This window comes from Triplophysa rosa, linkage group LG4 (assembly GCF_024868665.1).
Source record: "Triplophysa rosa linkage group LG4, Trosa_1v2, whole genome shotgun sequence".
NCBI classification, from domain to species: Eukaryota; Metazoa; Chordata; class Actinopteri; order Cypriniformes; family Nemacheilidae; genus Triplophysa; species Triplophysa rosa.
Window position 1 is genome coordinate 29,968,173 of NC_079893.1, and position 22,604 is coordinate 29,990,776.

Genomic DNA, 22,604 nt, shown 5'->3' on the forward strand with positions numbered 1-22,604 from the left:
GAAGCTTTTCATTAAAGTGTGAAAACCACCGACAGTCCATCAGTTAAAAACTGCTGTTCATCTTCATTTCATTTCTTCTTTGTGCATCGACACAGAGGCTCATCACATCACGGTAAGACCATTTTTACATCGTTTTAAGAGTAAAACCATCTGTAGAGCTGTTAATGGGAAAGAACAGTAAACATTTATAAAACAAACAAAATATATTTTCATGATCATGACTGTAGTTGTTGAAGATGAAAAACAGACTAATGAAATGATGTAGAAATGAGTGTGATGTTCATGTGTTCATCTCATGTCATATCTGTATGTTGTATGATTGTAGAGGTTGCTATGGCAACGTGTTTCACATTATCTCTGATGTTTCTGCTCATGACTGCTGGTAAGTGCAGATCACACTTCAGTCTTCACACTTTTACGCTCATTTCATACGTTGTGTCTCGTCTTATTACACGAACTGCACGAGTGTTTGAATGATTTTCCGAAAGAAAAATAAATGTAGATATAAACTTGCATGTTGTTGTGTTATGTCTTCAATAGTTTCCTCATTTGTGTGTTGTAAATGTGTCATTTTGTGCATTTGTTGCTAGAACCAGACCTTTCATACCAATACCTCTAAATACCAACTCTTGTTTCATTTTCTTTTCTTTTTCATTTTTTTCTGTTGTAGACCCACCAAGGAACGTCTCAGCGTCCATCAGTTCTTCTGGTGTAATAGTGGAGGGTGATTCAGTGACTCTGACCTGCAGCAGTGAATCAAATCCACCTGTTCACATCTACAGCTGGTTTAAAGAGAATCAAACATCATCTGTTGGATCTGGACAGACGTTCAGCATCACTAACATTAATTCACGTCTCAGTGGAGGGTTTTACTGTGTGGCTCAGAATAAACATGGATCTCAGAGATCAGCTGCTGTATCACTCACCGTTAAAGGTATTTACATTAAAGATATTACGTGTGTCATCTTTTATGATGTGATCTTCATCAACATGTGTTTTAGGAGTTCAGGGTTCTGCTGTAGTTTCTGGGATTGTAGCAGGATGTGGAGGATTGTTCTTCGTCATCATCTTCATCATCCTGTTTATATGGTTGGTGAATATTAAGTAATTGCTACACCAAGAACATAACTGCATTTCTAAGCTGTATGTCATTAAATTTTAACCTGATCTGCATTATTACATTTGTAATTAATATCTTTTCATTTTCTTTTGGCTCTTGTCTGTTTTTCTTTAGGAAGAAAAGAAGCGACGGTGCATCTGAAGTTAACATGCAAAATCAGGCAAGTCAGCAAATACACGCAGAATTACAGTGTGTTTGTTTCCAATTGATCAATTTTAGTCAAATTATTATGCAATAATGTCTCACTGCACATTTATTTAATGTGATTGTTTTATTTGTTCAACACTTCAGGACAATTGCTTTAGTGGATCAGCAGGAGCAGCTTCAGCCAATGATGTTCCACTTTATTCACTAGTATCATCAGCCAATCAGAGAGAAGTCTCAGTGTCTGCTGATGCTGATTATGTTCAATACGTCAGTGTCCAACACATCAGAAAGAAAGACGTGATGAATGAGGATAAAGAGGATGAATGTCAGTATATGAACGTTAAAATGAATCCTACCTCCGATCCTCACTGGTGAGAAACATTGAACTGTTCTTCACATCTCTGTGTGTTAAACACTAACATGTGATTATTACCTTCAGACGATAAAAGATCTGAAATTACACATTCATGTTTTGTGTGCAGGTGGGCTGATATGATCTACAGTTCAGTCAACATGTCAACAGCCTGAGATCTTTGACTCAACAGAGAAACAGAACAGAAACTTGTTCAACTCTGGATTTTTTTGCATCCCTCTATTAAACTAAAACCTATTCATTTAATATCACAGTCTTCTAATGTTTTCATATACCGCTTATAATCCACCTCCTAGCAGAAGGCGTTTATATTTTATTTAATGCATTCATGTTTTAATAGCATTTCACAGATTTTAGCAGATTAAGTAGACACATATTCTACATTCACTTGCTCAAGCGCTTTCAAGTGTTTCAGACAGATTAATAGCTTGTTTGTCAAAGAGCTTTTAGTCTTCCTCTAAATGTTTCTTTCAGTGTGACCTTATTGTAAAAAAACTAAATAAAACATTGCCCGAAAGCCTTTTTCATTTTTTTTCTAATATTGACCGTAATAATAATACAACTTTAGAGCGCCAAACTGGAGGTGGGAAATATCCTAAATCTGAGTTGTCTAGAACATCAGCTTGAGCATCAGTCATCATTTTACTCTTTCTCTTATTCCGTGAGGCTTCTGAAGTGCATTTTTATATATCTTAGTTTCAAAAACATAATTCGTCCATTTGTAAACTCAATTTCTGTATTGCAACATGTTATTCATGAAAGTTCAGTAAGTGAGTGCATTGATGCTGATGTTGAATGGAGAATGGATGTTGTGGTCTGTTTTATCCACTAGAGGGCTGATGATCGTGTTTCAGAGATCTACACAGTAACACACGTCTTAAAGGAACAGTTCACCCAAAAATGAAACCTGTTGTTGTCATGGCAGCATCGTTTCTGGTTGCTAATGTGTTTCTGGTGTTTCTTTCAATGTGGAAATTCACCGCTAATGATTTTAATCACTCATGCTGTCTGATGTTCAGAAAAAATCACGATGATTCTGCTGTATCACTGAGCTTCACTGGAGAAAAAGGTTTGTTGGAATTACTCAATTTAATCATCGGTTCCACACAATTTAAAAAATGTTAACCTTTTTTTCTTGCAGTTTAAAAAAAGTTAAAATGTACATGAATAAATTGAGTAATTCCAACAAACCTTTTTTCAGTGTTGATGTCAGTTTGAATGCGCAGAAGTGCGTTGGAGACATCATATAGAGATCATCCAAACAGACACCTGTCTATGTGAGACAGATCAGTCAAGATGAATGAAGGGTCGGTTTTGATTTAATCGGGATTAACTCCAGATATGGCTGTCTGACTTGACATAATATTTTGTCCTGATGTTTGTGAGGCTTGTGAGGTCTCTTTGGGCCTTCAAACCCTCAGACAGGATTCTTCAAACTTGCCAACAGAAGCTGCACACCAGGGGTTTTCTTTTCATAGACGTCCCGGAATCTTAAAACCCAAAGTGAGAGATGAGCACTGGGGCGTAACTCTTAACACAAAAATGTGTTTGAAAGAGGAAGTGATACTAAGATCTACAAACATCACATTAGATGCTTCATCACATCTGAAGCTCCTGCAGTTCTGATCTTCTCACTGTTGTCCTCAATGTTTTGTGACATATTCTCATATAAAGCTTTGACATGATGATGATGTTTGTTGTTATGTGATTTTCAATCTCAAAACATTAAATTATTCATTCACTTTGTTTCTCCTTTGAGTTCCGCTCATGTAGTTGAGATGAAGGACACATACACTCAGAAAGAGGAAGAAAATATTCATTAAGCGTTAAGGAGCACATATATAAGTGTGAAAACCACCAACAGTCCATCATTTAAACACGCCTGTACATCTTGTTCATTTCCTATTTGTGCATTGACAGAGATGCTCATTACAGCACGGTAAGATCGTTTTTACATTGTTTTAACTAGTAAATCGACCTGTAGAGCCGGAACAAAGTGAACATTAGTAAAAGAAAGAAAATATTTGATCTACATCACTGTGTGAATGAGCAGTGAATCTTGTGAACCTCTAATGTTCTGTCACTAAATGAAATGATGCAGAAATGAGTGTTTGTGATGTTCATATGTTCATCTCATATGATTGTAGAGGTTGCTATGGCGACATGTTTCACATTATCTCTGATGTTTCTGCTCATGACTGCTGGTAAGTGCAGATCACACTTCAGTCTTCACTTAAACACTCACTTTATACATTCTGACTTCAATTCTCTCAAAAGAGCTTATGAACCGTGCACTTCACTCTTTTTGTCTTATAATGTGAACTCTACGTTTTCAAAATGAAATAAAAAAACAAAACGATGATATGCCAAGACTTATTAACACATTGTTTAATAATTTTCTCATTTGTGTGTTTCAGATGTTGATGGTCAGCGGGATTGGGCAGTGAATTACAATCCTTCATATGTTTGTGCATTAAGAGGCTCAACAGTGAGAATGTCCTGTATTTATCCTCCTGATCATCAGGTCACATCATCATACTGGACCATAATAACACATCAACCTTATTCAATGTCACCAAACCTGTGTTCTGACACATATTACAGAGAAAAGGTTCAGTGTCACACTAACAGCATCACTTTAACACATGTGACAGAAGCTGATAAACACGTCTACTACTGCATATTTACAGCAAGTGGATTATACAGTGGAGAATTGAGAGGGACTCCTGGAGTTCAGCTTGATGTCACAGGTAGATCTACTGAATCATATTAACACACAGAGGACATGAGACATTATATTGTGTAACTCTGATCTGATATACATTCATAAAGTTGATGTTGTGATGATGTTGATATATTTTATTCTGTATTATGATGATGGTCAAACAGAGTTTGTTGTTGTTTTGCTGTCAGACCTCCAGGTGGAGACACAACAGAGAGTGAAAGAGAGAGATTCAGTCTCTCTTACATGTAAAACCACCTGCAGACTGACTGAAGAAACAACATTCATCTGGTCCAGAAATGGGCAGAGATTAACTGAAGGAAAAGTTATATTCAATCAACTTAATCTGTCAGTCAGTCGTCATGATTCAGGACTCTATAGATGTGCTATAAGAGGACATGAACGTCTTTACTCTCCTGGTGTTTATCTCAGTGTTCAATGTGAGTAAACACTGATTCAACAAACAGACATCTTTGGTGGCAAAATAATGCAAAATTAAAGGTTAATGTACTTGTTGCGAAAACTTATTCAATTATTTAGCGATTTGTGTGTTTCAGATGTTGATGGTGAGCAGGATTGGGCAGTGAATTACAATCCTTCATATGTTTGTGCATTAAGAGGCTCAACAGTGAGAATGTCCTGTACTTTAAAATTTCCTCCTGACCATGTGGTCAATAAAACCTTCTGGACCAAAGCTGTTGTAACTACTGAAGAACCAGATGACATGTGTTTGAACCCAGAAGACAGAAGAGTTCAGTGTCACAGTGGAAATAAAGACACTCACAGCATCACTTTAACAGATGTGACAGAAGCTGATAAACACGTCTACTACTGCAGATTTACAACAATTGGATTGAATGAAGTATGGACTGGAGTTCCTGGAGTTCAGCTTGATGTCACAGGTATTATATTAACACACAGAAGACATGAGACATTATAACTTCGATGTGATGAATGCATAGTTGTGATGATATTGACTAAAGAATTTCATTATGTTTAGAGTGTGATCAGCCTGCTTGTTTCTAAACGGACACAGTGGACATTTAAGTAGTTTTAACAAACACGCCATAAACAAAACCGTTACAGTTGTGCATCTTGAGACAAAACAACGACACTGATGTATTTTAATTCAAGCAAGTTGTTTTCATGATTCACACAGAGTCCCAAAAAGAAAAAACATAAAAGAGAAAAAAAAACAAAGATGAATTTGACTGATATCATAAATCTCTTTGAAGAACAACATTGCAATAGATATACTGTGATATTATTGTTATTGGGAAATCTTTTGGTCATGATAATCGTGTAATGGAAATCTGGTTGAAAGCCCAGTCTACAATTTATTCTGGATTAAGATGATATCAAGAACTATTGTGAGGATAGCCGATGATTTAGTTTTCTGAGCTGTAGCCTTTGCCCTGCATCTGAATGTTTTACAGATTATGCCTCTTGGGTTTATTCATCATTCAAAGGGGTTGGGTTCCCAGACAGTATATCAGTGGCATTGTTTTGTCTTAAGATGCACACACCAGGTATGTTTTTGTAAGGCATATTTGTATACTTAAATGTCCTAGTTTAACTAAGGCCTAGTCCCAGTTTCAGAAATCAAAAATCAGACTCTTCTCTAATGCCAATTTAATGGAGGCCATGTTTCTGAAGCTTCAAAAAGCACCTACATCAATCCTAAAAATAAACCACATGACTCCAGCGGTTTAATAAATGTCCTCTGAAGCAAAATGATGGATTTATTTATAAAAAATGACAAAGCTACGAAGAACCAGGTATTTATTATAATTATGTGTTCAGCATAAGAAAAGGTAAAATACGCCTGGAATGGCAGCAGGGTGAGTAAATTATGACACAAATTTTATTTTTGAATGAACTTTGATTTTTTTTAGGGACACTATTTACTATTTACACTGTCATTTTAAAAACTGCAGCCTCATTATTTTAAAGAGAGTTTGTTGTTGTTTTGCTGTCAGACCTCCAGGTGGAGACACAACAGAGAGTGAAAGAGAGAGATTCAGTCACTCTTACATGTAAAACCACCTGCAGACTGACTGAAGAAACAACATTCATCTGGTCCAGAAACACACAGACATTAACTGAACACACAGTGAATGAGTTTCATCTGCAGTCAGTCAGTCGTCATGATTCAGGACTCTATAGATGTGCTATAAGAGGACATGAACATCTGTCCTCTCCTGGTGTTTATCTCAGTGTAGAATGTAAGTAAACACTGATTCATTAACATACAAGATCAAATATTTCTAGATTTCTGAATTAAAATATTTCATACAGAACCAAATTACTACGTTTATGACAAATATTGACGAGATGACAAACATGACTATTTAATAATCCACTCTGTGAATATGAATGTTTAATCTTGACAATTTAATATCAGATTGTTTCACCGTGCAACAGTTCAGAAATAGATCTTTATATATGGAACAATTCTCTATTGACTTCTATTTACATAATCACTTTTTTAGATCATCCAAAGAAAACCTCAGTGTCCATCAGTTCTTCTGGTGTAATAGTGGAGGGTGATTCAGTGACTCTGACCTGCAGCAGTGAATCAAATCCACCTGTTCACATCTACAGCTGGTTTAAAGAAGAAACGTTTGTAGGATCTGGAAACATCTACAGAATCTCAAACATCAGATCAGATCACAGCGGAGAATACAAGTGCAAGACCAAAAATAATCATGGAGAGAAATATTCAGAAGCTGTGATAATGGATGTGATGTGTAAGCGACAGTTATGTTTATCTGATCATGTAAATGTGTCATTTTGTGCATTTGTTGCTAGAACCAGACCTTTCATACCAATACCTCTAAATACCAACTCTTGTTTCATTTTCTTTTCTTTTTCATTTTTTTCTGTTGTAGACCCACCAAGGAATGCCTCAGTGTCCATCAGTTCTTCTGGTGTAATAGTGGAGGGTGATTCAGTGACTCTGACCTGCAGCAGTGAATCAAATCCACCTGTTCACATCTACAGCTGGTTTAAAGAAGAAACGTTTGTAGGATCTGGAAACATCTACAGAATCTCAAACATCAGATCAGATCACAGCGGAGAATACAAGTGCAAGACCAAAAATAATCATGGAGAGAAATATTCAGAAGCTGTGATAATGGATGTGATGTGTAAGCGACAGTTATGTTTATCTGATCATGTAAATGTGTCATTTTGTGCATTTGTTGCTAGAACCAGACCTTTCATACCAATACCTCTAAATACCAACTCTTGTTTCATTTTCTTTTCTTTTTCATTTTTTTCTGTTGTAGACCCACCAAGGAATGTCTCAGTGTCCATCAGTTCTTCTGGTGTAATAGTGGAGGGTGATTCAGTGACTCTGACCTGCAGCAGTGAATCAAATCCACCTGTTCACATCTACAGCTGGTTTAAAGGACATACGTTTGTAGGATCTGGAAACATCTACAGAATCTCAAACATCAGATCAGATCACAGCGGAGAATACAAATGCAAGACCGAAAATAAACACGGAGAGAAATATTCAGAAGCTGTGATGCTGAATGTGATGTGTAAGCGACAGTGTTGTAGCTCTTACATGGTTTTGATGCTGTGAAAATGAAGAATGCAAAATGTAATGTGGTGACAAATGTGAGAAGAAGAACCACCACGCAGTCCAAGCGGCGTGGCGAAGGCATGCGCGCGCGTTCTTTCTTTCCTGCGCTCTGGGTTGTTGTTAACATTACTTAAACATTGTGTATTCTTATCTGACTCCAAAAGATAAAAAGAAAAACCTCATTGAATGATATTATTTGTATTTACGTTTGATAATACTCATGCAATTTGGGTCAATGTTTTATTCTTCTATGCCTTATTCTAAATTACACTCATTCATCCGATTCTCAGTGTCGCATAGAGTCTTGCGCCGGCCGTTATACGCGGATCTCACGGTCACAAACTCGTCAGTCTTGGTCACTGCCAGAGATTCTATGACTAGTAATGCTCAGATGGCCATCCCTACAGCTCATTGCTGAAACATTATTTGATCTAGTCCCCTTAGACTATGAAAACTTAGATGGCGTGCCACGGTGCTCCACGTAATACAGGATTTTAGTCCATCACTAACCTGAAAGTAGATTTGCAGTAACAATGGATATAACGTGATCTGCAAGAGTTGATAAACTCAGAATAAATTCAAACATGACAATTTATTAGTCAGGTAGATGTTTCTTGACAATTACAAATCAATTCAGAGAATACAAAACAAAACATCAAATCCTCAAAGATTAGTCTACGAGTCTAAGATGCATACCTGACAGTAGAAAAAGATGCGATGGAAAAGACATAGTGCTGTGTGTCCAAAGGTTACAATTTACATTGTAAAGGACTATGTCCTGGATCTGATCAGGCCACAAATGGGCATTTAAAATGAAGACACACCCACAACAGTGAGCAGAATATCTTTACACCCTCAAACCCATGTGATGATCTGCTCTACTGCTTTGGAAATGAGACCATTGTACCATTGTACACGCATATGAAGATTTTTTCCTATAAGAGATGGTATTTGTCAAATCCAGTTCATGGGTGAACTTTGAAGTGCCCTGAGTTGAGTTGGAGAGAAAGAGGAGAGGGGGAGAAGGGATCATCGTTCATTGTTGTATGCTATCTGAGATGGAGATGCAAACTGTCATGGCTCTGCTTCATTTAGTTATGCTTTTCTTGGTCCTGTAGCAGAGTCATGACAAAGTCTTTGGTTATGTGTGGAGAGAGTCTTTTTGACCCTTTCGGTCTTCGATACTCTCTCCGGTCTTTGTTTGTTTTCCCGCCCTTTTGTATCCCTCGTTATTGCTTGTTGATTAGTTCATGTCTCACACCTGTTCCCTCTTGATTTCCTCCCCTTTATATAGTCCTCATGTTTCATTGTCCTGTGCTCTGTCATTGTATCTGTATGCGTTGTGTATACGTATGTTATGTGCAGCTGCTTGCCATCGCCTTGCCCTGTCTGTGATCCGGTTTTGTTAGTAAGTTGTTTTAGTGTTCTTTAGTTTGGTTTGTTTGCTGTTCTTGCTTTTGTTTTGCCCCCCTCGTGGGAAGTCTTTTGTTTTGTATTATCGCTGTTCTGTTTTCCCCATCGAGGGTGTTTTGTGTTTTGTTAATAAAGTATTGTTTTTTGTTAACCCCGTCACTGCCTGCCTGCGCTTGGGTTCTTTCCTGCCATCCTTGACACAAACTGTGTGGGGAGTTCATTGTATTGGAAGAAGTTCTGTGTTTCTGGGTATGTGTTGCCCTTTTGGTGTGGACACCTTGGCACCTGACTTTCACAAACATATAAACAAAATGGGTGTGCTGTTAGTGTTAAAGATTTTTTTGTCTGTTGTAGACCCACCAAGGAACGTCTCGGCGTCCATCAGTTCTTCTGGTGTAATATTGGAGGGTGATTCAGTGATTCTGACCTGCAGCAGTGAATCAAATCCACCTGTTCACATCTACAGCTGGTTTAAAGAGAATCAAACATCATCTGTTGGATCTGGACAGACGTTCAGCATCACTAACATTAATTCTTGTCTCAGTGGAGGGTTTTACTGTGTGGCTCAGAATAAACATGGATCTCAGAGATCAGCTGCTGTATCACTCACTGTTAAAGGTATTTACATTAAAGATATTACATGTGTCATCTTTTATGATGTGATCTTCATCAACATGTGTTTTAGGAGTTCAGAGTTCTGCTGTAGTTTCTGGGATTGTTGCAGGATGTGGAGGATTGTTCTTCATCATCATCCTGTTTATAGGGTAAGTAATGTGAATGATGATTTTAATAAATAACATAAATGAAAGTGTCTGCTCCTCATTTTGCAATGTCTTTATAAAATTATGAAATTTAGTATGTTTTTAAGGAAAAAATGGAAAGACGGTGGGTCTGAAGTTAACAGTCAAAATCAGGTAAACCAGCTTATACACACAGCAGAGTTACAGTGTGTTTGTTTCGTCACGTGACTCATTTGATTTCAATGTCGAGTTTAATAAAGTACTGAACAAATTTTGAGAGTTGACGTCTGTCAATCACATATACACTGTTTACTTGAAATCTATCAGGTGCAAGATCTAATATTTTAAATCAATTTTATTTAATTATTTTGATGGCTGGCTGAAAATTCTCTCACTCATATTGTGATTGTTTTATTTATTTTAACACTTCAGGACAATCAAGCAGGAGCAGCTTCAGCCAATGATGTTCCACTTTATTCACTAGTATCATCAGCCAATCAGAGAGAAGTCTCAGTGTCTGCTGATGCTGATGATGTTCAATACGTCAGTGTCCAATACATCAGAAAGAAAGAGAGCTGTGAAAAGGAACAGGAGGAGTGTCAGTATATGAACTTTAAATTGAATCCTACGTCTGATCCTGACACGTAAGAAACATTGAACTGTTCTTCAAAATTAAAATCTAGAAAATCTGATATATCTCAATGTATTCTTGGTTCTTTTTCCCCCAGTTCGACTGATGTGATCTACAGTTCAATTAAATGATCAACATGTCATCAGTCTCAAACATGCGACCAATAACAAGACTCACTATCAACAGAACCATTTCAAACTCTGGAGTCTTTTATTGAATTGAAACCTGTTTTTTTTAACAAGAACTTAATTCACATTTACGTTAAAGACTTTCAGTATTGTTTTTTTATGTAGCTCATCATAATCTACACCCTAACTAAAAGCTTTTTTTGCAGTTTTAATATAATTGTTATTATTTAAATAGCATTTTAACAGATTTATGATGATAATTGTGTTTGTCAAAGAGCTTTTACTCTTTCTGCTGCAATGTAAATGTACAGCATTTTCGTTTAATACAGTGTGAACATATTACTTAATAAATAAAATCTGAACATTGCCGTGATCTCATTGTCCAATAAAACAAGGGGATCAAAAATATATATATTTGCAGTTCTGCTATGTTCTGTAGCCAAACTCTGTGTTTGCCCAATGCTGTCTATTTAATTCAAGCCTCAAACCATTTCTTAAACAGGAGTGAAGGTTTGTTTTATATGAGAAACAGGTGTATTGCATTTTGAGCCACTAGAGGCGCTGTGCGCGTGTCAGAAATGAGCGCGCGGTTTTCATTTCCTCAGGCCGTTGATTTCAGGACGCCATATGCTTTGTGGTTTGAATTCGCGTAAAACGCAGTGAATCATTCTTGAAGTAGTTTCATAGTGTGTTTAAGTGTATATTTTACACGCTTTCACGTTGACGAGGAAGAAGTTTTAATGTTAAGTGTGACAAGTGTCAAAATGAGAAGCTCAGTTGAGATACAAAATGGCGCCTTGTTGGGTGTTTTAGCCTACTTCAAAAACGGGAAATGTTGTTAAATAGTCAAATGCTCAGTTGTTTTAATTTAAAATAATTTAAAATATATGAGGGACGGTGATGTGTGTTGATGTCAGACAAACAAGTGTTTGATAATGATGAATTAAACCAATGCTATATTGTTTAAAGTGATAAACGGCAGACCTTTACACAACATCTCATAAAGGTCTTAGGAGGAAAAGGCAGACGCAAATTCAAGGCATGATTTAACAACATATTATTTCACAATAAAGAGATTGTCAGTACCTGTTACTTAAGATAATTTAAAGAAACACCTTTTTTATTGCTCTTCAGATAATTAAGAAAATGCAGGAGCGTCATTTACTGTTGTGTTTCAGGAGCTGACCATCTTTCCCAAGATTTACCAGATGGGGCTTAAAAGGTAGGATAAAGTTCTTCTTTTTTTGTTTTCTGGCGGGTAGGATAAAGTTACATCTTTAATGTTGTAATATAGGTGTATGATATAATTTTAATATAGTATTGAAAACAGTGAAGAAACTTGTCTACAATGACTGATGGTATGTTTGGTTTGACACAAACGCTTGCTGCATAATCATTATGAAACTTTGTTGTTTTCGTTATCTGTTTGGAGGAGAACATGCCAAAAGGGTTTCACATTGTCTTTTTACTCAATAGTTTCTGAGTATTAGGATATTTGATATTATGTGACCAAATAACACTTGGCTAACAAACAAAAGTGTGCTTTGCGAAACTTCACATTTTTATTCATAACAATGCTGTTCATATATACACTGTGCACATTTATTTACAGTATGCGCAGTGCTCATCTTCCATTGTCTCTTTTAACAGAACTGAGTAAATAATTACATAACCTTACTAATTTGGTCATTTAATATTTAACAAGGTTGTGTAACCTTCAGTTTACATGTAATGTAGAACATTGTTTTGGGTCCTGTCATGTAGTTGAACCTGAGATTTAAGTTAGTGAGCTGCTGTACTGTACAATACAATACATATTTCGGTAGACTCAAAGATCAGTATAGATGCCATCTGCCTGGCTAGTGTTGACACATATATTCTGGTAGATCGGATCCTCTGTGCTTTTAAAGTCTTTAGTCTCGTGTTTTGGTTTCTGTTCGGTAGCGTTGGCACTCTCATCAAGATAGTTCTCGTAAACAGTGTTGCTCTGAATGAAAGACATTTAACAATCTGATAAAATGTTTATAATGTTGGCTGTGTAGCACAAATCAAGTTGCGTCACTCACCTCGTCACTATTATACTCATTGTCAATATGTGTAGACGTTCTTGACGCGCATCCTAAAATGAGGCAAAGAAAGAGTGTTTGTAATTGTAATAGTGTTTATTTTATTGTCTGATGGTAGAATTGTCTGTGTACACACTTGCTGATGTCTGTCTCTCTTTGTACCGACAAACACAGAGCAGTTCGACGGCAAGTACAGTCAACATTACAACCAGTCCCACGACCGCATAGAGGATAGAATATACAGGGACTAGAAATGATGGACAGAAAGAGGATTGAGTTTTTTTATTTTAATGACAGACCTTCAGTTTTCCCTTTCATTGAAGATCCTAAATCTGCCACAGAACACTCACCTGCTTTTGTGTCTTCGTCAGTAAAAGCATCAGGTGAACTTGATGCTTTGACAAGACCTGGAAAAGGGACATCCGTTAAGATACATAGAAAGTAGAAATGGGCAAAACTATATTTTGACTTGATGGTTTGTCCGAGTGACAAGATCGTGTTAAGGTAAATTTTTAGGCTGGTTTAGGGTCATGTGTACCACACCCTGACCAAAAGGGTGAGCTATTGTCTTTAAAAACCGATGGACCAAGTTGATAAAAGTTCAGCAGTTTACTGTATATACTCTAATGGCAATTGTGACTTGACAATTAAAACTATAATAATAGACTGAACTCATATAGAAATGCAAGTGTTAACAGTTGCAACCTGCTTTAAATTGCTTAAATGTCAGTAGTATGTTAACATTGAATGTCTTTTGTTGACAAATAAACATGGTTTCTCAGCACATAAAACATGGTGAAAGAGTAAATATTGTTCAGTTTCATATACTGCCGACATTGAGAAGGCAAAAAGTGGGTTGAATTGTTAAACTTGAGGTACCTGTTTTCAGTTGTGTGAAAGTGCTGGTCTCACTGGTTGGGGATGTGGAAACTGAATCTGTTTGTGTGGTCAGCTCTTGTATAGAAGCTGTGTGTGTTTGAGAATTATCTTCATATACTCTCAGGTTGACTTTATGAAACGTATCTACACCAACTCTGTCCACTCCACACCAGTAAATCCCAGAGTCTGACTCCTGTAGTTCAGTGATGGTCACTGTGAACGTTCCTGTCATAAAATCCTTCAATGTGAATCTCCCATTAGATGACCAGTCAGATGATACTAGAATATCGCTGTCTTTACATGGATCTGTGCAGAAATACTTTCTGTTGTTCTGGGCAAAAACATGACTGCATGAAATGATGACGTATTGTCCCGTATAGCCGTCAATTAAAAACTCCTCAGTAGTAGACGTCTTGATTTCTGTTAGACGAATAAAAAATTGTCAATTTTGTTGACCCCGCGGTACATTTCTAACAACTGTATGATTTGAAACATTTGTGGGCTGAGCCGGTTGTATTGGAGGAGAAAAGGCTATTATTTCAGTATTTTATTATTTCGTCACAACCAGCTTCTTAGTTTTTTTAAATGTTGGATTTGGTGTTTGGTTAAAAAATTACATACTTCTCTCATCATGTCAAGCAAACAGAATGGTTCCCACAGACTTCATAATAAACCTAGAAAGAACTGACCTGACAGAAATATCCAGAACGAGAGCACGCAGAAGAACCTCATTTTTAGCAGCAATCCTCTTATTTCCATGAATTTAAGTTGAGGCTCCGGTATTGATCGGTGAGGATGAGGCTCTTGTGAACTGAAAGCGTTCAATAGTAAACACTTGTTTGTGTCCTCCGTACTCTCACATCTAAGCTAGTTTCTAGACACCCACTCTGAAACCATGCTTCCTCTTCTATACTCTTGATTTAGAGAGCTGTTCTCCTTTTAATCATCACATTTGTGTTTTTTGTGTGTGTGGATTTTCGAAGGAATTGAGTGGTCATTAATGGCTTGAAGATTTACCTTTACATTCATTTACATGCATTTGGCAGACACTTGGGCTTTTAGTACAGCTCAAGGTACATTTTATCTGTTAAACCTTTATGCTGCTGATGCAACCAGTCGAACTACAGGAACATTAGTGTCTAAAATGTACTGGTTGAAGTACTGTGTTTTAGTGTAGTAATATTTTCAAACATACAAGAAAATACTTCAAACCAAATCTCCATCGTCAAATACTACAAACGTACAAAAATGCGACAGGTGCAAACATTCAGTTCGAACAGAAAACACTTAATGAGAAACGGAATTTACAAAACAAAAAATGACAGAAACTAATGACACGACACAGCGCCCCCTGTGGTTGTTTAAGGGAATTTCACATTTTTGAGGTATTTATAAAAAGAATATATTTGTTTGAATAGACATTTTCATTTAATTAAATATCTTTCATGTGATTCAATTCAATTTATTTATATAGCGCTTTTCACAATGTGCATTGTTCCAAAGCAGCTTTACAGGAGCAAATAAGCAAAACAGAATGTCAATGAAGAAAATGTGCAATGCATCACTTTGGACATTTTAGATCTCTCTACTCTGACCTCGATGCTTGGATCAAAGATTTCCAAGGATGACATCTAACTGGCCCGGCTTGAGCTCTACATTCTCATAGACTGAATGTGATGGCCTGCTTTGGACTTTAGACTTCAACTGCTCAGATTTCATCTGTTTGCTGTTCGGTGTGTCTTGAAGATCATTTTCATATACGTTAGTAGCCTATATAAATAAAACAGAAACACATTGACGTCAGAGCTCGGTTTGGAAGAGGATGGGTTATTCTCCAACCTTATTTAAAATGTTTCAGGGGAAAGTCAGGGAATGACTCTCAGCCACAGTCCCATAACTCACCTCTTCAGCTCTACCTTCATGGTCGACTGGTGTCACTGACCCAAGGCCTAAAATAGAGTCAAAGCAAATAACCAGGAATAAAAAACAATGGCTTGGGGTTTTTAGGTTTTAGTTATTATTTAGTCTTTAGCAGGATGTTGTGTGTTTTTATACCCTCCATTTTCTTGACTAGTTTCCTGTACTGACAAACAGCAACCAGCCCACATACAAGTATGACGACTGCGATCAGACCACCAACAGCATACAGCGAGATGTTTACAAGTCCTTGGTTAGAAATCGATTTTAGTAATTAGAAAGAAATACTTAAATGATGAAGATAGCCAAACTATGAAATGCCATTCTAGCTAGTTTTGGAGCCAAATTACAGTAAACAAGAAACGGCAGCTTTATCATTTTATTTTTTACACAGACATAGATTGGTATGTCTCTTAGAATCTCTTGATAAGGCTGTTTATAATGGAGCGATTTTGATCTCATTCATTATTCACACATAAAACACTATAAAACCTCATTCACGTGCACAAATTATATATATACATTCACAAAAAACAATTCAAAAATCAAAATTATATTTTTCACAAAAGCTAAATACAATTCACAGACGTACAACAAATATTTAGAAAGTTAAAAATGTACAAGTTTATCATGGAATGTGAATGTGCAAATCATCACTCACGTGCGAGTCTCCTTGGATTTGTGTGTGTTTTGAGACTCTTTTTTTGAGACTCTTGGTAGTGTTGTCCCTCCCACTTGAGTTGTCATCCTGTTTAGCCAATCAGATTCAACCTTACCATTCAACCAATCATAACTGCAGAGAGCACAGAACTCAAGGAAAACGGCTCTGCGCACCTTTTGCACAGTTTGACTCACTTCCGGTGTTGCCAGTTTAGGGATTTACAGCCCCCTTAAGTGATATATTTTCCAAAAAGCGGCTAGCTACAAACCTAGTGACTTTCTGAATATACCTAAGCCTCAAATCTTGATGGGGTTTGCTCTCCCAAGGCGCAGGGCCGCATTTCTACTCTGTTCTGTGAACGGCAGGTAGCAGCAGCTTCAGTTCAAACCACACTGACGCATGAATGAGATGCGCCCATACAAAACAATGTGTCATTTATTGTCCTTATTTGCCCTTGTTCATTTAAAACATACATTCTAAGGACATAAAAACATGAACACATCTCATCTATAAACGGGCACAGTTTGTTACCCAGATGGATTTTCAGTGGAAGTGACTGCTGGTTATGTAGTTTTAAGTGGTCATGTTCACTCACTATTTCATACTTTTTTTTCCTACAAAATAAGCAGTGTTGTGCAAGTTACTTCCAAACTGTAATACATTACAGATTACTTGTTACTGTTATTTAAAAGTAATCATTTACCTTACAATATTACTGTCTCAGAATTGTAATACGTTACATGACTCCTGTATTACTTTTGAGTTACTTTCACCAAAATAACTACAGAAGTAGAACTTAACATTCTAAAATAAGTCTTTGTATTTTTGTATTTTCAAAATACAAAATACTTTTTGCCAATCAACCTCTTTAGACTGCTGATTTCTTGAATTAACACAAATAACATACAAAAAAATACTACATTAAATTCATTTAAATACAAAATACTATTACAAAATAATAGTATTTTGTATTTCAAATGGATGCATTTGGTACACTGCCCATCCATGCAGTCTAATAAGGAGGTTGATTGGCAAAAAGTATTTCAGTTTGAAAATACAAAAATACTAAGATTAAATACAAAATACAATAAAATGTTTTCAAAGGTATTTAAATACAAAATAGTCCCATCTCATCACTGAACTAGATTATATAGAATTCTAGCTAGTCTTCAAGTAAACGTTAGCTTACCTTGTCATTACTGCTGGTCACAGGGATCTTGCTAACTAGCTTCCTGAAAGCAGCCCAATGACCCCTCAAAACCCGCCCAAAAGGAATGAAAACTAGCCCAATTATTTTCCGGTGTTAAATCAAAGTTAACAACTGCCAATAGACGTTTATATTGCTATATTTGGACAAGAAATGTGTTTTCTCTTCTTAAAACATGCAAAAACTTGCTTAAGAAATGAGCGTGGTTAAATGTATTGCATATGTATAATGTGTACAGTCAGGCACGTCAATGTTTTAGTTGTTCTAGACTGCGTGATAAACGTGATATTTGGCAGCCGGTAGAATCAACTGTTGTACACTCACGAGTGATTTCTTTCATTGTGCAACGTGACATGCACCTTAGTACGAAACATTGGTAAAAGCATAATTCGGATGCATTGTCTAATACCACCGCTATATTTTCCTCTTTGGTTGATCTGAGCTCCCTCGTCCCTCCCTATACTGGAGCCTGCCTGTCAGACACTCGTTCCCCACACATTTGAAAACGGGCCGGTCCTGGAGTTGCCAGGTATTCATCGGAGTATGAATACACATTAAGAATCTCATCATTTAACATTCATCCTTAGAATATAAAGAAACATTTTGGCGGCCGCAGTACATTATGAAAGTAGCCCAAAAACCCGCAACCCGCGGCTCCATAATTTTTCCTGCATTTTCAAAATTTTCCATAAATTTTCCAACTGCATTATCAAAATAGCCCAATTGTGCGGGAAAACCGCTACCCTGGCAACACTGGCGCTAGGGCTTACAGCGAACCTGGCGGGGCCAATAGCCTCGGACCCTTAGCTCAGAGACTGAAATCATGCCGTGTTACAATACAACATAGTTCCACCAGCCAGAGGGAGATGAATGACACCACACGTGTCTATTCACGAACAGGAAATATAACTTACTTGCGGGTTTTAATGTCTCTTGGGCGAAACGTTTGTTGTAACGCAAGCATTACTGAACATGTACCGAGTAAAATATTACTGAAAATTGATTAGTAATGCCTTACACTACTGCGTTACAGCAAAAAGTAATATGTTACTTTAATGCATTACTTTTGTAACGCATTACTCCCAACACTGAAAATAAGTTAATAAAAACAGATTTATTGTGTGGCTGTATTATGTTTTATTACTGCATCACAGCTCAGAGAGTAGACTAGCGAAGCTGTACAAACGAGCCTTTAATGCTAACACTAGTGCTCCTTGAGTTCTGTGCTCTCCGCGATTATGATTGGTTGAATGGTAAGGTTGAATCTGATTGGGTAAACAGGTGAATGAGGTTTTATGCTTGTGAAACTGGCTATGCAAGTGTACGTCGTGTTTTATGTGTGAATAATTAATGATCAAATAATAATCAAAATCGCTCCGTAGGTTTTTGTTGCATTACATGCCAATGATGAACTTGGATGACACAAATGACTTAAATTTTACATTGAGATCACATAATCAAGCAATGAGACTGGTTTAGTTAAAAAAAAACATAAGTGAAAAATGTGCATGTGAATTAGCATAAATCTTTAGCATTAGTAACAGGTTGATGTTCAGTGTAAACCAACTTTGTATGGAATATTAAACTTTTTATTTCTGTTTTGCACAGTTTATATTAAAACTATTAAAATCAGGTTTGAACAATGAATCACATGTTTTAGATATACAGTGCTGAAACACAGTTGTTACCTGTCACTGAGGGTGAGCGTGTGGTGTGTTCAAGGGTTGAAGATCTGGACGTTCTGCTTGATGTGGCAAACAGACATTCTGGTTGTTGTGTTGATGTAGGAAGTGGTTGCGTTGTGTCTAATCTGGTGGTAGTAGGTGTAATGTCTTTGTGTGTGTGTTTGGGAGTGGAAAAAAATGCCAGTAAAACCATTAATTTGATAACGGAGTTGAGTCTTTACATTTACAGTTAAAGGAACAGTATTATTTTACCTTTAGAAACTTTCAGATTGACCTTGTGATATGTGTCTGTACCAACTCTGTCCACTCCACACCAGTAGATCCCAGAGTCTGACTCCTGTAGATCAGTGATGGTCACTGTGAACGTCTCGTTTCTAAAATCCTTCAGACTGAATCTTCCTTTTGTTGACTTATCAGATGATACTAGAACATCCTTGTGTGCACACGGATCTCTGCAGAAATACTTTATGTTGGTTGAAGCCCAGCTGTGGGGACATGAAACTGTGATGTTTTTTCCACTGTATCCATGTGCCTTAATGCCATACGTAGATGAAAATCTTGTTTCTGGTATAGATAAAATAGCATAAAGTGAGATATTTCTGTCCAGCACATTATTTGAGCATTTTTTTAAAGCTAAATATGCATACGATACACAGAGCGGATATAATAAATGTGAAGGCACTCAACAATAAGAACAGAGGAAATGTGTTTAAGGTCGGTCTCTGAATGATGTGAGCCATGTGTACAAAGTCAGATGACCACTTCCTGTCTTTTGCACCTTTTATGTGCATGTTCAGCAAAGAGACTAAAGCTAATATCGTGCATTTACTTCGCAACTGAATTTACTTAAGACGCTGAGCAAGCAGTCGGATTGCGCTCTTAAAAACAGAGAGAACTGACCTGTCAGAAAGATCCAGATGCACACGACGCAACTGATCTTCATTTTGAGTTTCCAACGACTTTGAATAAGAGAACTTTGTAGATAATCTTACTCTGTAGTCTTTGTGACTCTTACGTTGTCTTCTGAAAACAGTGCGGAAATCTAATATCACCCCCATTAGAAACCCCACAGACTCCTCCTTTTTTTAACCCAGTGTGTTTAATGGTGTGAAATAGAGCCTGCACATGCATGCACACACACATTAGAGATCAAAGAAACAGTGCTGGTGTTATTTTTTGTAATAACTGTCTGTACATCAAACAGAAAATGTAGGCCTATATTGACCGCACCTACCGTATGAAGGTTAAAGTTTTTGTCTTAAAGCGTTAGCTCACCCTAGAATTCAATTTTGTTGTTTATTTACTCACCCTCAGGCCATCTGAGATGTAAGTAAAAAATGTTGAGTAGAACAACAAAGAACATTTTTGGTAAATCCGCAGCCCTCCGCGGTTCATATAATAGAAGTAAATGGGGTCCAGATTTCGAAGTGTTTGAAGAGCACATCCAACACAAGCATGATCGTCACGGTTCGTGGTGACATATTAATGGCTTGTGAAGCGAATAGATCGCTATTTGCAATAAACCGAATCAGCCAAACGTCCTGATCACACTTCGTGTCGCCTAAATGACAAATGTCAAGAGAGGCGAGTCCAAGTCAAGTTGTAAGTCCTGAATGTTAATGGATTTGAATCAATATCAGTTTAGTACAAAAATCTTTGTAGTTTCTGCGCGAGATCGCCCTCTGGCTTTCAGACGCAGTAGCATTTAACCATACTTCACTGAAGAACTGCGCAAAAACAATCGTAATAAATCACCTTATCGTGTGCGGTTAATTAGCGATTTATCATGCAGCCCTATCTGCACATGCGTCCTCCCTCTACATTGAAAGCAAGCTTGTGTCCAATCACCTTTGAGATCGTGCATACGTCATTTATGCGACACAGAGTGCGATCAGAACACGTTAGGTGGAGGCTGTAGAAAACCGCTCATAATTTTTATAATGATGTTCAGTTTATTGCAGATAACAATCGATTCGCTTCAAAAGATGTTAATATGTCACTAGGAGCCGCAGGGATCACGCTTGTGTTGGATATATGTGTTTTCAGAACTCTTCGAGATCTGGACCCCATTTACAACCATTATACGAAGCACAGCGGGCTGCGGATTTACCTTCAAATCTTCTTTACTGTTCTACTCAAGAAAAAACGTCACCTACATCCAGTGTTGGGTAAGTTACTCTGAAAAAGTAATTAATTACTAGTTACTAATTACATATTCAATAGAGTAATTAGATTACTATACAAATTACTCTCTCCAAAAAGTATTTAGTTACTTGTTACTTTCTATATCCTACATCAACCTTGATTAGTTAAGTGATTCAAGGATAGGCATGAAACGGCTCTTTTAATTCATTCAAATAAATAATATTAAACTACATAAAGTACTCTTATTAACTGACCAAAGTATTACAAATGTGAGAATTATACATTGAAGCACGGATTTTAAAGTTAGACTTTGAATTTTGATGTCAATTCCACTATTACACACACATATATTACACAAAGTATTTCGTTTAATTACATCAAAAGTAACAGTAATTAAATTACAGAAAAAACAAGAGTTATCCCTTACTTTACTTTTTCAAGGGAAAAGTAATTAAATTACAGTAACTAATTACTTAGTAACTAGTTACACCCAACACTGCCTACATCTCTGATGGCCTGAGGGTGAGTAACTAAACAACAAATTTGAACTCTTGGGTGAACTTTCGCTTTAATACCAAATTGTTGACATCTTGTGCTACTCAAAAATGTCCACAGGAGGGTGCACTGTGCTTGATTTCCTCATCACAATGCTGTTCAGGAAGTCATAACAGGGTGATTTATTGCTCTCTCTCTCACCTCTGTGGTTAATGTGGTGCCTCTTTAGCATCAGCTGCAGGTGAACCTGTTACATCCTTAGATATTTAACATCCTGCATTTACGAAAGACTGAATGTGTTGGAACTTACCACTGAAGCTGTGTGACTTTCTCTTTTTCTTTTTATACACATAGAGAATCGCTCCAAATATAACCATCATCACAGTCAGACCCACAGCAATGCACACCAGATGACCTGAACACGTGTAGAGAGAGCAGATGTGACTGATGACACGTGTGTCATGTGATGTGATCTCAAACACGTGGCTTTAGTGATGGACTTTAGTGATAGCATGAAATGCTGATGTCTTGTCCCATATATCCATGCCTAGAAATCTCACCCGCCATTAGTTATTTTTGATAAAAGTAGGATTATGTATGATGCTTGTAAACTTAACTGTTGAACAAGTCTGCTGTTACTAAAGGTGAGAGTATGAACCGTGGATAAATATCTGCAGATTCTT

General features: G+C 37.0%; 3 protein-coding genes across 3 annotated transcripts in view; 2 read left to right on the forward strand and 1 right to left on the reverse strand.

Moving 5' to 3' along the window:
• The window catches only part of LOC130553057 (B-cell receptor CD22), a 2,632-nt gene extending 1,274 nt beyond the window's left edge, over window positions 1-1,358 (forward strand). The window contains exons 2-4 of the mRNA XM_057331798.1: window positions 671-934; window positions 1,002-1,089; window positions 1,235-1,358. Of these exons, the coding sequence (XP_057187781.1) occupies window positions 671-934; window positions 1,002-1,089; window positions 1,235-1,358 (476 nt within the window). The remainder of the gene's footprint in view (window positions 1-670; window positions 935-1,001; window positions 1,090-1,234) is intronic.
• Window positions 1,359-3,533: 2,175 nt separating this feature from the next.
• On the forward strand, window positions 3,534-11,222 carry LOC130553173 (B-cell receptor CD22-like). Its single transcript, XM_057331964.1, has 14 exons — window positions 3,534-3,579; window positions 3,788-3,844; window positions 4,058-4,390; window positions 4,554-4,802; window positions 4,920-5,264; window positions 6,342-6,587; window positions 6,855-7,112; window positions 7,254-7,511; window positions 7,653-7,910; window positions 9,722-9,985; window positions 10,053-10,131; window positions 10,236-10,281; window positions 10,540-10,751; window positions 10,836-11,222. Exons 2-14 carry the CDS (start codon window positions 3,796-3,798, stop codon window positions 10,867-10,869), a joined length of 2,631 nt encoding a protein of 876 aa, XP_057187947.1. The 5' UTR covers window positions 3,534-3,579; window positions 3,788-3,795; the 3' UTR covers window positions 10,870-11,222.
• A 1,209-nt stretch (window positions 11,223-12,431) lies between these two features.
• On the reverse strand, window positions 12,432-22,488 carry LOC130553058 (uncharacterized). The gene is made up of 16 exons (XM_057331799.1): window positions 22,482-22,488; window positions 22,232-22,336; window positions 20,590-20,600; window positions 20,182-20,240; window positions 19,534-19,766; window positions 19,285-19,428; window positions 15,867-15,977; window positions 15,714-15,760; window positions 15,441-15,581; window positions 15,024-15,043; window positions 14,501-14,622; window positions 13,812-14,231; window positions 13,283-13,339; window positions 13,069-13,179; window positions 12,933-12,985; window positions 12,432-12,853 (listed from the first exon to the last, which is right to left on the reverse strand). The coding sequence occupies exons 1-16, from the start codon at window positions 22,486-22,488 to the stop codon at window positions 12,695-12,697; spliced, it is 1,800 nt and encodes a 599-aa protein (XP_057187782.1). The 3' UTR covers window positions 12,432-12,694.
• Between the last annotated feature and the right edge of the window lie 116 nt (window positions 22,489-22,604).

Excerpts from the sequence above, each read along its gene's own strand:
- LOC130553173 (XM_057331964.1), top strand. The coding sequence starts at position 3,796 with ATGGCGACATGTTTCACATTATCTCTGATGTTTCTGCTCATGACTGCT. Across the intron at positions 7,512-7,652 it reads TGTGATAATGGATGTGATGT|ACCCACCAAGGAATGTCTCA; the intron begins GTAAGCGACAGT and ends TTTCTGTTGTAG. Across the intron at positions 10,282-10,539 it reads AAGTTAACAGTCAAAATCAG|GACAATCAAGCAGGAGCAGC; the intron begins GTAAACCAGCTT and ends TTAACACTTCAG.
- LOC130553058 (XM_057331799.1), bottom strand. Across the intron at positions 14,232-14,500 it reads GTTCTGGATATTTCTGTCAG|AAATCAAGACGTCTACTACT; the intron begins GTCAGTTCTTTC and ends TTCGTCTAACAG. Across the intron at positions 13,180-13,282 it reads TGACGAAGACACAAAAGCAG|TCCCTGTATATTCTATCCTC; the intron begins GTGAGTGTTCTG and ends CATCATTTCTAG.